Consider the following 15,226-nt stretch of genomic DNA (forward strand, 5'->3'; position numbering starts at 1 on the left):
GCAGAAAAGATGATGACACACTGTAGTCCTTTTCTGACCATCAATGCATCTAAAATATTGTAAGACTAGTCATGGAAACAGAACTGAAGACCTGGGAGACCTTTAGAGACAAGCAGGCCAGAAAAGTAAATGAGCACCCCACTTTTAAATTTAAGAGCAACAGGCAGTGCTCCCTTTACTATCATTTTCTCATCAGTAAGTGATGTGAATAAACAATGTACCTTATATTACATCCCCATGCAGTACACTCAACTTTTGAGTGACCTGGTAAAGCAAAATTGGACAAAATTCAGTTTGAGAATTTGTGTGTAGAACTCCCCTTCAGTTATTAACTGGGCTAAATCTGAATTGCATAAAATATCCAAGTGGCTTTAAAGTAATAATAGAATAAATACTTTACTACCATTGGTACATTTCTCAATCTAGGTATAAAATAACTTAATATATTTAATACTTAGATAAACAATTTTTAGTAGATGCTTTGGCAGTCAAATTTTATATATTCTCTTATTTCTACAGATTTTTTTAGATATGGTTTTGGAAAAAAATTATCTTGATACTACTTAAAGAATTATATGCTGTACAGAACAGCAGTCCAAATCATCACTGCAAACTGTAAAAGAAACAGTTAATGACCAAGTATAAAAAGCAAAGTATTTGCTGGAAGATACCAAACATTCCTGGGAAGTAAGAAGATACCATCTGCACCATGAGCTTTTCTTTTCTTGTCAGTGATGCCAGAGCAAGATTGTCGGTTATTTGAAGAATATTTCACTTATTCCAGTTTATGCGACAACTGTGTTTTCTACACACCACACATAAGCATTGTAAAGTTTCAAAACAGATTTGTTCCCTTAGGCAATGCTTGCTCATGACAATAAAAAATGGTAAAAAAAATCTTCAATTATTTGGTTACATCTTACTGAAAAGGTAATAACTGGTACATTATGATAAGTGAGTAATCGATGTTTCCTCATTCAAAAAAAAACAAAAACAAAAACAAAAAAACAACAACAAAAAAAAACAACAAAAAAAAAAAAAAAAAAACAAAAAAAAAAAAAAAAAAACAAAAAAAAAAAGAGAAAAACTTAAAATGACCTTTAGACTGTTCACACTGAGAATTCTCTGGCTGGGCAACAGAGTGGGGCAGTAAGAGTCATTAAGTACAGACAGACACAAACCCAACAGGAGACCATCTTAATCCAGAAGATAGACCAGGTTCCAGTGAAGAATTTTTCAATCTGAGCACTTTCATAACTGTGAAGGGAAAAAAAAAATTGAATGACTCAAAGACTTTAATTAGGTTAAACCACGGAGGAAGCAAGGGACAGCAGTCCTTTATAGAGCAAGATCTTGCTCAGCAATGCCCAAGAAAGACTTGTAACATCTCTTCAAACTTCTACCATAAGGACTGGAAACACCCACACAGTAGAACTTCCTGTTCACATCTTCCCTCTCAATACAGAGAGATGTTAATTTTTCAGCATTAAAGAAACACATTAAAGAAATACACTTACTGGAACCAATGAGTTACTGTCATCATCACATAGAGAGAAGCCAGGAAGAAAACGAAGTGGAAGTAGGCATAACTGTACACTGTGCCCTTCTTCTCATCGTAAACCACAGTCTGGCCTCCCCTTTTTTCAACATGCTCTTCAGCATCAGCTATAAGAGATAAGAAACAAGAAAGTTATGCAAATGTAATGAGAACTGAAAACAGCAGCTGGCTTCACAGAGAACACAGCAAAACATCTATGGTGTGATTTGGGAAAGCGTGATTGACACAGAGTAACACTTGAACATTTTCTCATCCTCAGGGCATGGGCCTAAACCCTGAGTGAAAAACTGGACTAAGACTGAAATCCTGCCTTGTGACAGCTTCTGGTTTACTGAGTAGATTTTGAGCATTGAGAGCATTTAAATTGCTCTACAATTGCTCTGCAATATTTTTCTGGCAAGTCCAAGCTGATAATCCTGATTGTACCAGCTCTACAAACAGGACACTCCCTTCCTATCTCACTCCTCAACTGCACTCCCTGCAGAGCTGCTGAGCCGGAAGTCCAGCAGCCAGTTACACTCACAGGCATGCCAAAACCAGAGATTACTCTTTGTATGTTGCAGGAATGAAATGTATTTTAAAGAATTATTAACTAGCCTAGTATCTTTGAAATGGTGTTGTGACATCTCTTGCTTCCCTCTGTAGCCTAACTTGGACCACTTCATCTGCTTCAGTTTGCATTCAGTACTCTATTGAATGAGAGTACAAGCAGTTCTCCATCAACAGCTGTGTCCTTTCTCTCTTGGCTTTGGTCCACAAGCCACAAAAATGGTAAATTGTACAGAGAAAACATAATTACCGTCTCCATCAGGTACACAGCAAAAGCAGCAACGAGCTACCTGTGGAACAGACAACAGGAGGGGGGTAAGAACCTGTGCTACAGCAAAACCAACAACTTGGGAAGGAAGGTCTGTTATGTCTAAACTACAGACATAACAGACTGGTTTGTATTTCCAACTGGCACAAAACTTAAATTAGGATTTGCTCAGTAGTTCAGAACAGCAGTTTCCAAGCTTTGGAAAAACCTGCTCAGTAAATTTGAAGAAATGAGCCAGTCTTTAAAAATTACCTATTTTACATAACTCTAGGTCCAACACAGATTCAAATAATTATGACAAAATGATGGAAAAGCTACAATAAAGCACATTCATATTTAGGGGACTTATCTATTTCGGTAAGTCTGTGAACACAAGTGCTTTTTAGGACATTTCTGTACTAAGATGAAAATATAAGGAACTTTTAAAATTCTGATGCATAGGTTGGAAATTACAACTGTACCAGTGTGAAATGTACTTCTCCTTGCAAGATTTTGCTGAAATAGAGCCAGAATGAGCACAAGAAGAATGAATAAAAGCAGAAACCTTGTTTTACTATTTTATTTAAATGAAGATTTCCTTTTTTTCTTAACCTCATGGATAAAGAAAAGCTAAAATTTACACTTTCTGTGTTGAATGGTAATGTAAATGGAGAAAAGGTGTTGACAATAAACAAATACAAGAGTATTTCCTGCACCAGACTACAGTAAAAGTCAGCACTTTCTGTAGTGCATCACAAGTATTATTTGTACTCATAGTATCCTTCTCTGGGATTTCTTTTGCTTGTAGTCTGATTAAGACAATGAACCCTGTTAGGAAAATTCACTTTCCTATTACATCAATCAGTCTTTATTCTATTAAAGTGTGTTAACTTTGTTTACTTGTATTAGTTCACAGTATACTGTACAATGTAATGAGGAACTGGAATTTTACTGGAGACTTTAGTATTGTTCATGCTTAGCAAAACAAACTAAAGGACTGCCCAGTCCTGGAAATAAGGACATTGCTTCTTGGAAACTTAGAGCTGTCCATGAAGGATAAAACATGGCCCTGGACAGCCAAGGTAAGGCCAGCGTCTTAGGCCTCTAAAACACCTTTGAAACCATAGCATCATCACAGATAAATAGCTGTCTCAATACTGACTTAAAGGATGTCTGGATCAACAGATGAGCAGCAAGACTGCTGCAGAAATATAGTTGCTCTGCAAAGTTTTATTATTATTAGTAATGATGGTGTGGGTGCCAGTGATTAGTCAAATCACGCTGCACCTGAATGCCTGAAGGGTAGAAGACCCTTGTGTGAAGTCACATTTGGGGTGTTCCAGTTTGGCTGGGACACCACATGCACATGAATAATTATTTATGCTTTGCACTTCTAAACTTTATGTTTTAGCTTATCCCATGTTACAGGGACTAGTTGCATGCTTTCCCAGGCAGTAGGTCTTTAAAGTAAAATGTCCAGCAGAAACACCAAGTGGCAAGTTTACCCTGCATATCCCTGATTACCTGTACTCAGTAGGTTCATAAACTCAGGAAAAGCCAAAAAGCTCATTTCTTCTCAAAAGACTGTCTGAGACTTTATGTAAACCCCTTATTCTCTACTTCTTTCTACTCTTGTTGTGCCAAGTCTCACCTGCAGTGCCAGCCTGCCTTATGCTGGGGCTGCACTCACATTCTGAATCAAGCACTTGTTGAGGTTCCCTTCAACATTTTGTAATTTATTCCTGGCACAGACTGAAATTAGCAACACTGGCACATCCGCCCTAACCCCTAACACTCAGCTGCCTCCAGCAGAGTCAACAGACCCTCTCTGGGTTGGAGGCAATCAGAGTGCAATTAGTTGCTTTTCACCAGACCTTTCTTTATATTTAGTGGCTCTTGTACACTCTTTAAAACCCAACAGTCCAGAACTAATCCAGTGGGCGAGTACTCTGGCTGGTGAGATGGCCCCTCACCCTTCCCGGTGAAGGGCGACATCCCAAATCCATGCTGTGCCATATGTCCCAGCCTTCCTGCTGCTCCTCCATAGACCCACACCTCTGGCAGAGGCCTCCTACAGTGCATGGCTGGCAGAAGAGGTGCAGGGGCACAAAAGACTTTCTCTGCAGTGCTCCCTGTCCTGTCCCTAAGCACGAGGTGGGAAGGCACAGGCCCCTTCAGGACCTGCCTAAGACAGGCCATGCCTGGTCTCAGTGATCCGTGCCCAGCTGCCAGCGAGGGCTGGCACTGGCGCCCTGTGCAGCCACAGCATCCTGCCACAGGGAAGCGCCCTGGCACCCTGGCACTCCCACACTGGAACGTCTTGTGATTCCTCATGCCCAGCTACTGCAAACACCAACAGGCTCAGCAGATACCTCTGCATTTTTGAACTCTCACACTTTGATTAAAGACTTGTGAAACGGAAGCTAAAACTGCAGATGCAAGTAACACCAATGCAGAGAGAGCTAGGGATGGAGACTTATCTTCCAAACACACACATATATTTGAAGAGCATAACTAGCAAGCCTAAGCAAGGGGAAACTGTTACTTAGCAAAACTCCACTGATTTCTCAGAGTTTTCGGGGTGTTCCCAGGACAAGGAAGCCAAAGTAACAGGGAGGTAGAACAAAAACTTGTACAGCTGAAATAGGGACAAGAAATACAATCAGAGATTAAATTATAGGCAAGAAGAAAGGAACTACTTATGTATGGAAATAAAAATAAGAGATAACTTGGGATCTTAGTTGCTGTGAGAACAAAGACAACCAGGACTGAAAATGTTCGAGAACACCTCCACTTTTTCTTCTGGTAGCTTTCCAGCATACTTTTCCCTTAAATGAGAGGACATGAGCTCATGTTGAACATAAGATTTACGGGAAGTCTGCAGGATGCTGAATAAACTTCAAGAGCAGCAGATAGTTTCAGTACATAAAGGCACCTCCACAGGACCAGCAAGACCTACAGAAGGGTCAATGTGGACAAATGTTCTGATGAGTCTATACCCAGCGGCACATAGCATAGATGTTACCAAGAACAGCTTCTGTTTTCAGATTACTAGCCACAAAAACAACAGCAGTAAAAGCACAGCAAAAAGTCTACACAAAAATCCTGTGTGAAGAAACAAGAACTCACTTCAGTTTCAGCTGTTGCATATATTCCTCTCAGTGCCTCTGAGCTTGCACGTGTTGTTGAGGTCAAACTAGGAGGAAAAGAAGACAGTGTCAAAGCCCTCGGCATAACTATAGCCCCAAGAGGGTAACTCTTCAACATCACAGCAAACATAAATAGTCTTACTCCCATGTCTCAGCCAAGCATTTGCCTGAATGCTGTCATCAAGCACTAAGTACGCGAAAAGTTTGTCCTGCACTAGGTAGTTAGATCAGCCTGGCAGATGGCCACTGGCCAGTTCAGACTGAATCATGAGCTTAAAAGTAGGTCACTCCAGAAAGGTGATGAATTCACCACCATCTGACAGCAGCAAAATCTAAGTGCTCCAATTTGCAAGCCAGAAGAGATCTCCCCTGCTGTGCACAACCAGTGCATTTATACTCAGTTCACAGGCATCACTTTGGCTCAGCATTTCTGTAAAGGCTTTGCCAGCAAAGCCTTTGGCAGGTCTCTGGCAGTCAGTTTTCAAAAGCAAATTACCAGCAACTGTTGTCAGTGTGCCAGTTCCTAGAAATTACTTTCTTAGTTATCTGTGGGGGAATCCTTTCTACTTTCTTCTGACAGGAAACTTCTTGCCCTGTCCTGCCCTTTTAGGATGGGAAATGCAAATTTCCCACTACCCACAGGAAGGCTTTAGTGTACACACTGAACCTTGGCAAGCAATGCTTCAAAACACTCCCCTTGAAGGTATTCTTACCTCCCCAGCTACAGGGTACAGTTCAGTGGCAGGCTACATGAATATTGTCTGTGTGCTGAAACACTTTCCTGATGCACTGTAAGTGCCCCTCTAATGTGAATGAGATCCATGATATCCATATTTATACATTTTATACCACAACGAAGTGGAACACACAAGTGTATTTGATAAACAGAAGAGTAAGTCTCGTTTTCACTTCACAAAAATATGAAGGGGTTTCTGCATGTGAATTTTGAAGTGGACTGATCAGAAGCTGAACCTGCTCAAAAACCTGCAGCAGACAGGCAGTGCTGTCTCCTGGCAAGCTGCACAGCCAAAATAAAAGACACACCACCTTTCAATCCTCGGTAACTCCCTGTCCCAGAGCATAATTTAATTTATTGAAGTGAGCTGTAATAATACAAACTAAGCATCAAAGGTGAGCAGCACAGGCACAAGAAGGGTTTTTTTTAGAGCAGATCAATGGCAATACTGATGCTCATTATTTGTTCAAAGGAAGCCTTAAAAAGTTCATTTGTTTTAAAGACCTTCAAAGACAGTCATAGTCTCTGCTAGGAGGCTACAAAAAATTCAGATAGATTTTTCAGGTGAATGTAACTGTCTAGAGTTTTAGAGTTTAATGCTGAGATATCTGGGATCATGGACAGGTGGAATTTCTTTCCCTCTGCCTCTAGATCTAAATCTTTTTGATTTTAATGAGATGTATTTGTTTTAAAACTTGTATTATCTTGTTGAACATTTTTAGCTAAAACATCTAAAATTCTGAAGCTTTATTCCACATCTCTCTGTGACTTAGCATGAGGCCTGCTGTAAATCTTTACTCTTTGGACCACAACACTGCATTTACAGAAAGGTAACTGCTAACTCCCAGACTTACCAAGAATATAAAATGCAGCCAAACAGAATCGTAGTACCCAAGCCAGTAACCAGGTTTTCATCTCTGTGCAGGCCTTGACTGAATTCAGGTACACAGATTGTGATATTCTGGTTGTTTTCATCCAGGACTTCAAAAACAAATAAAAAAAGCAGTTTGCAGAGCTAATTTAATTGCATTTTAAAGTAATCTTCAGACCGAAGGCTTTAATTGAATTTTTATCATCTGACAGTAGGTAGGTAAATTTCAGTTGTTTCTGTCTATCTCTTAGAAAGATCACAGTGAAAAAAATGGGTAAATCTAACCTGGCAGACTGTGTTTCAGACAAAACAAAATGCAACTTAGTAGGGTAGTAAAATTTCCTGTCTGACCACAACAGACAAACAAGGAAAAAAAACAACTGTTTTGTGAACTAAGAAATAGGAAGCGGGAAGTCTGCCAACACTTCACCCAAGGCTACAAAACCATATGAGACCAAGACAGTACAGACCTCAGACCAGAAATCTCTTTAACAGCAAGGGTGCCTTGAAAACAACTATGAAATTCACAGTAAAAAGGTGGTCAGTAGTTGCCCTGTTCTCAGACAAATCAATGTTAGGTAAGTTCATGGCAAACCTGAGTTACAGGGCCTGGGACCCCATAGTAAGTACCAGCACCTCACACCTTCTCTAGCACATGCCACTGCGAAAGCTGACAAGCAAATGTGGAGTCCTTATCACAGAGACAGGTGAAAAAGGAGCACCTCTGAGAGCAGATGATAACTGTGAAAATTCTCAGGCATGGGAAGACAAGGTCTGAGAGTGTGCTTGATGCATACTCTAACAAATGCAATAACCACACTTGCAATATATACAAGAAGAATTAGAACATTCACTTAACTGCTGAAGACTTTGTTAAGCATGAAGCAACACAAGGCATATGATTTAATTCCACATATTACTTTCTTCCCCTTCTTCTTCTTTTTACACTGTGGCAAGACTTCTGAGTAACTCAGATGCCTCTAAAATTCAACTTTATATTAATTAAAAACATGGCTAAAGTTCCATAAGTAAATTTTACACCTAAATACTGTCTGGTTTACTTCCTAACTCTAGAATACTCTTGCATGTATATCTGTACCTACACAAGTATGACAGACTTCTTCCCCCACCTCTCCCCTTTCTTTTTGAGAGGTGTCTGTGTAAACTTTTCCTTCCTGTCATTGGATGCATTTTCCTCTAGCTATTGTTGTTTCAGCTATTGAACACAAAAGTTGGGCAATAATATAAAGAAAGGGCATACTAACTGAAACCAGAAAAATCTTCTCTAAGTGAAAAGAATCCTTCCAATGCAAACATATGAATCTGACATTTCACTTGGATAAAGTTTGAACTGTGCTGTAAAGTCTTGCTCTGGTTTTGCTGTGTCAAGAACTTAAAACTCTAGTGAGTACCATACTCCTGAACTGCCACACTAGAGGCTGAAAGGCAAGTGGAGTTCAAGAACTCTGCTGAAGAACAGCATCATCTCAGCTGCAGTATATCCCTTAGACATAACTCCAAGTCCTTTCTTGGAATATTTCCTCGCAAAATGAAATACAAGTGGTACTCAAGTTTTTGCTTCATTAGGAGTCCAGGCCTACCTAGCAGACTACTTCTAGGAGAAAAAAGGGTCATATTAGTATCCACTTTGATGGCCAACATCTACTAACTGGACCTTGTAAACTTTTAGATGGAGCTGATCACCCAGCTTCTTCCACAGTAATCCAAGAGCCATTTGCTCCAGTCCTCTCCTATCACATGACCTAACACATTATGTATTTTCTCATATTCAGTATTACGAGAACGTGTACTTGTCATAGGAGGAATAGACTACAAGACTTTGGAAAACTTGTTCCTAGGAAATGGTGCAACAGATGTAACTCACACAAGGAAAGTTAAGTGCCCTTAGACCAAAGCATTTAACACACAGGGAGAATGCCAATTGCACAGTTTCTTGGCTGCACAGATTTATTTGTACCATTTGCAATTTTTTCTGTTAAGACTGTGAAAAATGCATATTATATAACTGGCTCTTCACAAATATTAAAAGGGATACTATATGTGTTAGGTTGGAAAGTTATATTGTATTAATTTCTTTGTAGTACTGTGTTAATCCTTTTTAAAGTAATGGTGGTAAATATAGTTTTTAGGCTATAGCGTAATATTAAAATAGAAACTATGTGATGTAAGACACTTTCAGTAACTAGCTCAAGAAATGGATAAGATAACCAAGAAATTCTTTGCATACTGATAACAGTGACAAGACACGAAAAATTCCAAAGAATTATCAGGACTGTTTAGACTTCTTCAAGACTTCTAGGAGCCAAGAAATTGATTTTCAAAATGAAGGTGTGGGGTGGGCAGAAATTAAGGTGAGGACATCCTTTGTTTGAAAAGAATGTTTCCATCGTGTATGAGATATATGAATATGCAACAGACTATTGCTTTTAAGGCTTAACCATTTGTTAGTGAGGTATGCTTTTGTGGCTTAGTTCCCAAGAGCATCTGGGCATCCGTAATTCTTTGCTTTTTATTGTCCTTTATTGTCCTAACTCTTGATTGTCCAAATTCTTATTGCTCTAATTTTTATTACTATTGTTATAACTATTTTATTACTATTAAACTTTTAAAATTTTAAAACAAGTGACGTGTTTTTCACATGTGCTATGTTGGAAAGTGCTGTATAAATCTCTTTTAAGTAGTGCTGTATTCATCTTTTTTTGAGTAGTGTGGTAAATATAGTTTGTGAAAAATGCATATTTTATGATTGGCTTTTCGCAAATGTTACAATGAATATTATATGTGTAATGTTGGAAAGTTATGCTATATTAATTCTCTCAAGTAGTGTGTTGAATGTATTTTTAGGTTATAACACAATGTTAAAAGAGAAACTATACTATGTAAGATACTTTTTAACTAGCTCAAGAAAGAGATGAGATAATCAAGGAATTCTTCGCACAAAGATAACAATTACTAAATTTTCCAGAGGAGAGGAATTTACAGCTTTCCTTATCAATAGAAATGAACTTCTTCAAGCCTGACTTAGACTCGAAGGTGCCTGGGGATTAACAGAAACTTTTTGACAAGTACCAGATGAATTTCTTGTTTTAAATAAAATATATGCATAATCATGAAGTGTTTTGTATATGCAACAGGCTGTTGCTTTTAAGGTTATTCCTTTGTTCACAAGGCATGCTTGTGGCTTAAGTGCCCGAGAGCATCCGGACGTCCGTAATTCTTTGCTTTTTATTGTCTTGTAATTGTCCTAACTCTAAATTTTTATTACTCTAATTGTATTACTATTTTTATAACCATTTTATTATTATTAAACTTTAAAAATTTTAAAAACCAAGTGATTGGCGTTTTTCACATAGTTTTTAGGCTAAAGCATAATATTAAAACAGAAACTATGTGATGTAAGATGCTTTTTGTAACTACTGCAAGAAATAGAAAAGATAATCAAGAAATTACTTGCATTATCTTCTTTGGATAGAGGTAACAGCAACAAGATGCCAACATTCCAAGAGAAGAATTATTGCCTCCTTATCAGGAACACTCAAATCTTTGAGTAGCCAAGAAAATTGATTTACAAGATGAGGGAGAAAGCTAAAATTAAGCAGAAACACCTTGGTTTGAAAAGGAATGTTTGAATCATGTATGAGATATATGAATATGCAACACGCTATTGCTTTTAAGGGGTAATCCTTTGTTAGCAAGGTGTGCTTTGTGGCAGAGTGCAAGGCACCCAGACGTCCGTAATTGTTTGCTTTTTATTGTCTCTTGTTATCCTAATTTTTATTACTATTTTCATTACTATTAAACTTCTAAAATTTTAAACACAAGTTTTTCACAAAGACCAAACCCAACACTTCTGTATCCCTGAGTCTTTTAATCCATGTTTGCTAAATTCTTGCTTTTAATACACAACACGTTTAAAAGCATTTACATAAAGCATTAGATAACTTACTAGTTTCTGGTGGTTTGCTGGATAGTGCTGAGAAAGTGAGGTACATGACATAGCAGCTGATGACTCCTGACTGCAGCAAGCCAGAATGGGGCTGGCCTTTGCAAGAATGAGGAAAATTAGTTATTTTTATAGGCATGTTAGCAAACTGAAAAAGAAATTTATATCCTTTAAAGAACAGTGCATCTATCTTTTTTTTTTTTTCACTTAAGGCAGTTAGTAAGTGTTTGAGGCAGTTTAGATATAGTTCCACTGTCCAATAAAGAGAAAAATGTCTATCCTTTAGTTCTGTGTTTTAAGAAAGCATTAGTGATTCTCATGTAAGTAAATAATCACCTCCGTGCTTTTGCCAAACACAGCTGCTTTTCAAAAGCTGCCACAATGTTTTATTTGCCTGTAAAATCTCTGTTGGAGTCACTCTACTATTTTCAGGCCCAATGTATGCAAGATACTAATAGCACACAAAGTATAAGATACTGCAGCAACTCCACCCAGCCCAAATGATATATCCTAAGAAGTCAAAAGTAAATGGTAAAACAGTAGCGAGCTTGAGAGCTACCACTCTGACTTCGGTAAATTTCACAACACAGTGCCAGGCATCAGTAGGTGGGTGTTCTCTACACTATGTACTTGATGGCACACCCAGAATGTCTCACATTCTTGCAGTTTCAGCAGTCAAGCTGACAATGAGCGACAGCACTTCACAATATAGATACAGAGTCAAAAGCAGCACCAACTCTGAACTATCATTAGATTTTCTGCCCAGACATGGCTTATGCCTCCAGGCACACAACTGTGGCAGCACCAAAAATCCAGGAGGGGAACAGGTTAGTGGACTCACGGTTCTGGACACAGGGCGATATGGCCACCAGGGACACAAAGAGGCACAGGCCACCGTTCACTCCGATCAGGATTTTGTTGTACATGCAGCCCTCTGGGCGTGTGTAGAAAAGAGCCATGAGGACCAGAGCTGCTACAGCAATGGAGTACAGGATGAGAGTGACCAAGGCAAGCAGACCATTCCACACCTGCTTGTGGTTTGCACCTGCAGTCCTGGGGAGGGAGAGACAAGTATCTTATCTTTGTCTTCTCTTGCTGAGAACATAAAATTCTAACAGCTGAAGAGCTCACATCCTCAAACACAAAAGACAGTGTTTACTTTCCCGAAGCATGTGTGCATCACTACATCAGCACAGACTCTTGCAAGGTTCCTCCCCATGAAACAGAAGGAAACATTCCTTAGCATCAGAACTTCTTCTATACTATCACAATCAGCACCTTCTGTAATTATAGCCCAGTGCAGACTCCTAGAACTCCCAGGAGATCTCTGGGAACAGCCCATCAGCATATCTCAGCTCAATACTTCAGGCAACTCCAAGTACCCCAGACAACTCCAAGTACCCCATGCTGGGCTAGTGATTGGTGCTCTCCACCCAAAGAAACCAGAGGCTTTACTGCTCATGGCATGGCCTCTCTTCTGCTCCTTGTACTATCTTGAAAGTTTTACTACTCTTTCACTCAAAAAGCCTCCTCTCCATTTGAGTCTAACCACCAGTCTCCCTCAGATAAAGAGTGGCCCATCTTGTTTTCCTTTCTTCACCTTCCGAACATCTCTTGCAAAGCCCACCAGGGTTTAAAAGGAGGAACTAAAACAGTTGTTTTGAAAGAATGGGCTGTTTTGTACATGGAAAGTTTTTTCAGTGGGTTTTTTTTTCCTGTGGTTTTGTAGAAACAGGACTTATTTTAAAAGAATATTTAATGTAAAGAGAGCTAAAGATAAATGGTGGTGGTGGAAGTCTTTCATCCACAAAAAACCAGCCACAGTAATTAGCACTGAAAATATCTGTGGTATAAGGAGTTCTCACCTCTTCCTCCCTGAAACAGGAATTTAACAAAGCTAAAACTCTTTCTTAACAGGTATTTTAATTAGAACAAGAAAGAGTTGCAAGAGTTTGTAGAGGAGGAAATGTGAGACAGAAAGGGTGGAAGTGGAGGCAGAAGAATACATGTGGGAGGAAAACTTAAACATCTTAATTTGAAGAGACGTGAAGGGCTAGGACAGTAATAGAAGAGGTACTTGAACCAAAAATGAAGTCAGTGCCCAAATATTATATATCCAGGTTGATAATGTAATCTTGCATATTTAGATGACAAGAAAGAAGTTGAACACAAATTAGCAGTCTTCATTTGAGAAAGAAAATTGATGTGCATTAAGCTGACATAGAAAAAGCAGGATTTATCAGTTCACAACACTGCACACAGTTTCACTATTACATTTTGCAAATCCAGTTTTATTCTCTTGCACCACTCTACTTAGCAGATGAATTGTCATATAAAATATATAATAACTCAAAGTAAGAAATTTTTGCATCCACTACTACTTAATGGAAGCCAAGCAGTTCAGGTTAAGAATATATAGCAGAGTAGAAGTGAGCAATGGAGAAACATTTCTGTTGGGGAAGGAGAAAGTAGATTAAGCAAATATGAACAGCTCTGATTCAAGTGTCTTCTTTCAAAAATTACATCCAAGACATGTCTACATTCTTTGTTACAAGAAAAGTATTGGTCAGGAGTCCACCAGAATTTTAAGCAAATAACTACTTGCCCAACACATACCAATTTTTATTCCACTTGTGTGCGAACTCAACCAGCAAGATGAGCTGAATAGCAATGAAAAGGAACCCTCCTGTTGCTCCTACATAGCGCCAGGCTGCAAGGCAGAGAGGCAGAAAATAGGTCAAATGCCTTTCCCTTGAGATAAAATGGATTTATTGTCTATGCAGTGAAGCTGTTAATGTGGTTGAATATCTCAAGCTCACAAATGTAGCAGGAGATGGTAGATTTCAGATGAAAGGCCAGCTCAGTTAACTCAAAATTAGCTCCCTTATGAATTCAGCTTGCAACCTGCTACATTTTCAATAATCATGTCAGGACAGCTACAGTTTCCCTAACCTAGAAAATTTTTGTGGAGACTATGAGTTACTATGTTCAGACAGAAAATACTGAAACCTTTCTTTGTGACAGGCAGAAAGGAGGTGGTGTGAAGGCATTCCACAGGAATCTAAACCCTGAAATGGCAAGGTACTGGAACCCCGTCATTACTAAAACAGGCAGTTTCTTCTCCTCCGGATTCCAGTACCACAGAAAAACAAAGGTGGGGTTTATCTATTCACAAATGCTGTTCCAAGCCACTCCCAAGGAACACTTAGTATTCACTGACTGGTTTTAGGACAGGTTATTTGGGTACTTGACTGTTGACCTACATATACTGCATTTGGGTAGCTGCTTGGATATTTTGGACAACAGATTTCTTACATGCAACATCAGAAGTGTCTGAGGAAATACAGATACCTATTTTAATTTTTAGCTGTATATACAGCTTGTGCTGCTCTGCAGTATACAGCCTACAAATTACTCCAGGTGTGCAACTGATTTCAGTGAAGAAAAGACCAAGGAAGTGCATCAGCAAAATTCAGCCACATCCTCCTTCTACTGTGCTTTCTTTTTGAAAAAAAGCCTGTATAAGTTAAGTGGAAGAATGGAACAGTCAGGGTTCATTTCCATTAGCAGTTGATGTAGGGTTTTTTTTCTTACTCTATCATAAGCTCATTATTTAAAAGCAAGCAAAAATGTCATTGCCTGGTTTGCTAAACATATTGTATACACTTGACAAACTTCTTCAAACATACAAAACAAAAAAATGGATGAAGTTATTCTGTAAAAAAGCACATAAAAAATAGGCAGGGTACAAAGTGACATGTGTATTTGGGAATGGGAGAGTAGGAAAGGTCAGACCACCAATGGAGTGAATAATTAAATAGACAGACTCTCCTGATCTCCCTCTGCCACAGTATACTGCAGATGTTTATGGATCATTCACAGGGTATGATCAGCATAGCCAGTGTGGATTTAACATTACAACCCACAGAAACCTACTGCTTGCACATCATCTTCCGCCTCCATGATTAACAAACCACTTGGGAAACATGGCAAGAGATTTTATTTTTCAAGAAAAAAAAAAGCAGTTGGAAGAATGACCCCCTCCCTCTAAAAAAAAAAAACCCAAAATAAACCAACCAACCAAAAGACAGTGTAAGTTTCTTGAAAGGAGGGGAGAACACCCCACAAACATACTATACCCAAACCATCTGT

The 15,226-nt window shown here is 38.8% G+C and overlaps 1 protein-coding gene across 1 annotated transcript in view; it reads right to left on the minus strand.

Annotated features, from left to right (window-relative positions):
- Window positions 1–485: 485 nt before the first annotated feature.
- Window positions 486–15,226, minus strand: part of SERINC5 (serine incorporator 5) — a 42,788-nt gene continuing 28,047 nt past the window's right edge. Inside the window, 8 exon segments of the mRNA XM_053931794.1 lie at window positions 486–1,257; window positions 1,518–1,665; window positions 2,358–2,397; window positions 5,484–5,550; window positions 7,094–7,220; window positions 11,078–11,173; window positions 11,916–12,127; window positions 13,691–13,784. Coding sequence (XP_053787769.1) covers window positions 1,110–1,257; window positions 1,518–1,665; window positions 2,358–2,397; window positions 5,484–5,550; window positions 7,094–7,220; window positions 11,078–11,173; window positions 11,916–12,127; window positions 13,691–13,784 — 932 coding nt within the window. The 3' untranslated portion in view covers window positions 486–1,109.

This window comes from Vidua chalybeata, chromosome Z (assembly GCF_026979565.1).
Source record: "Vidua chalybeata isolate OUT-0048 chromosome Z, bVidCha1 merged haplotype, whole genome shotgun sequence".
Lineage (NCBI taxonomy): Eukaryota > Metazoa > Chordata > Aves > Passeriformes > Viduidae > Vidua > Vidua chalybeata.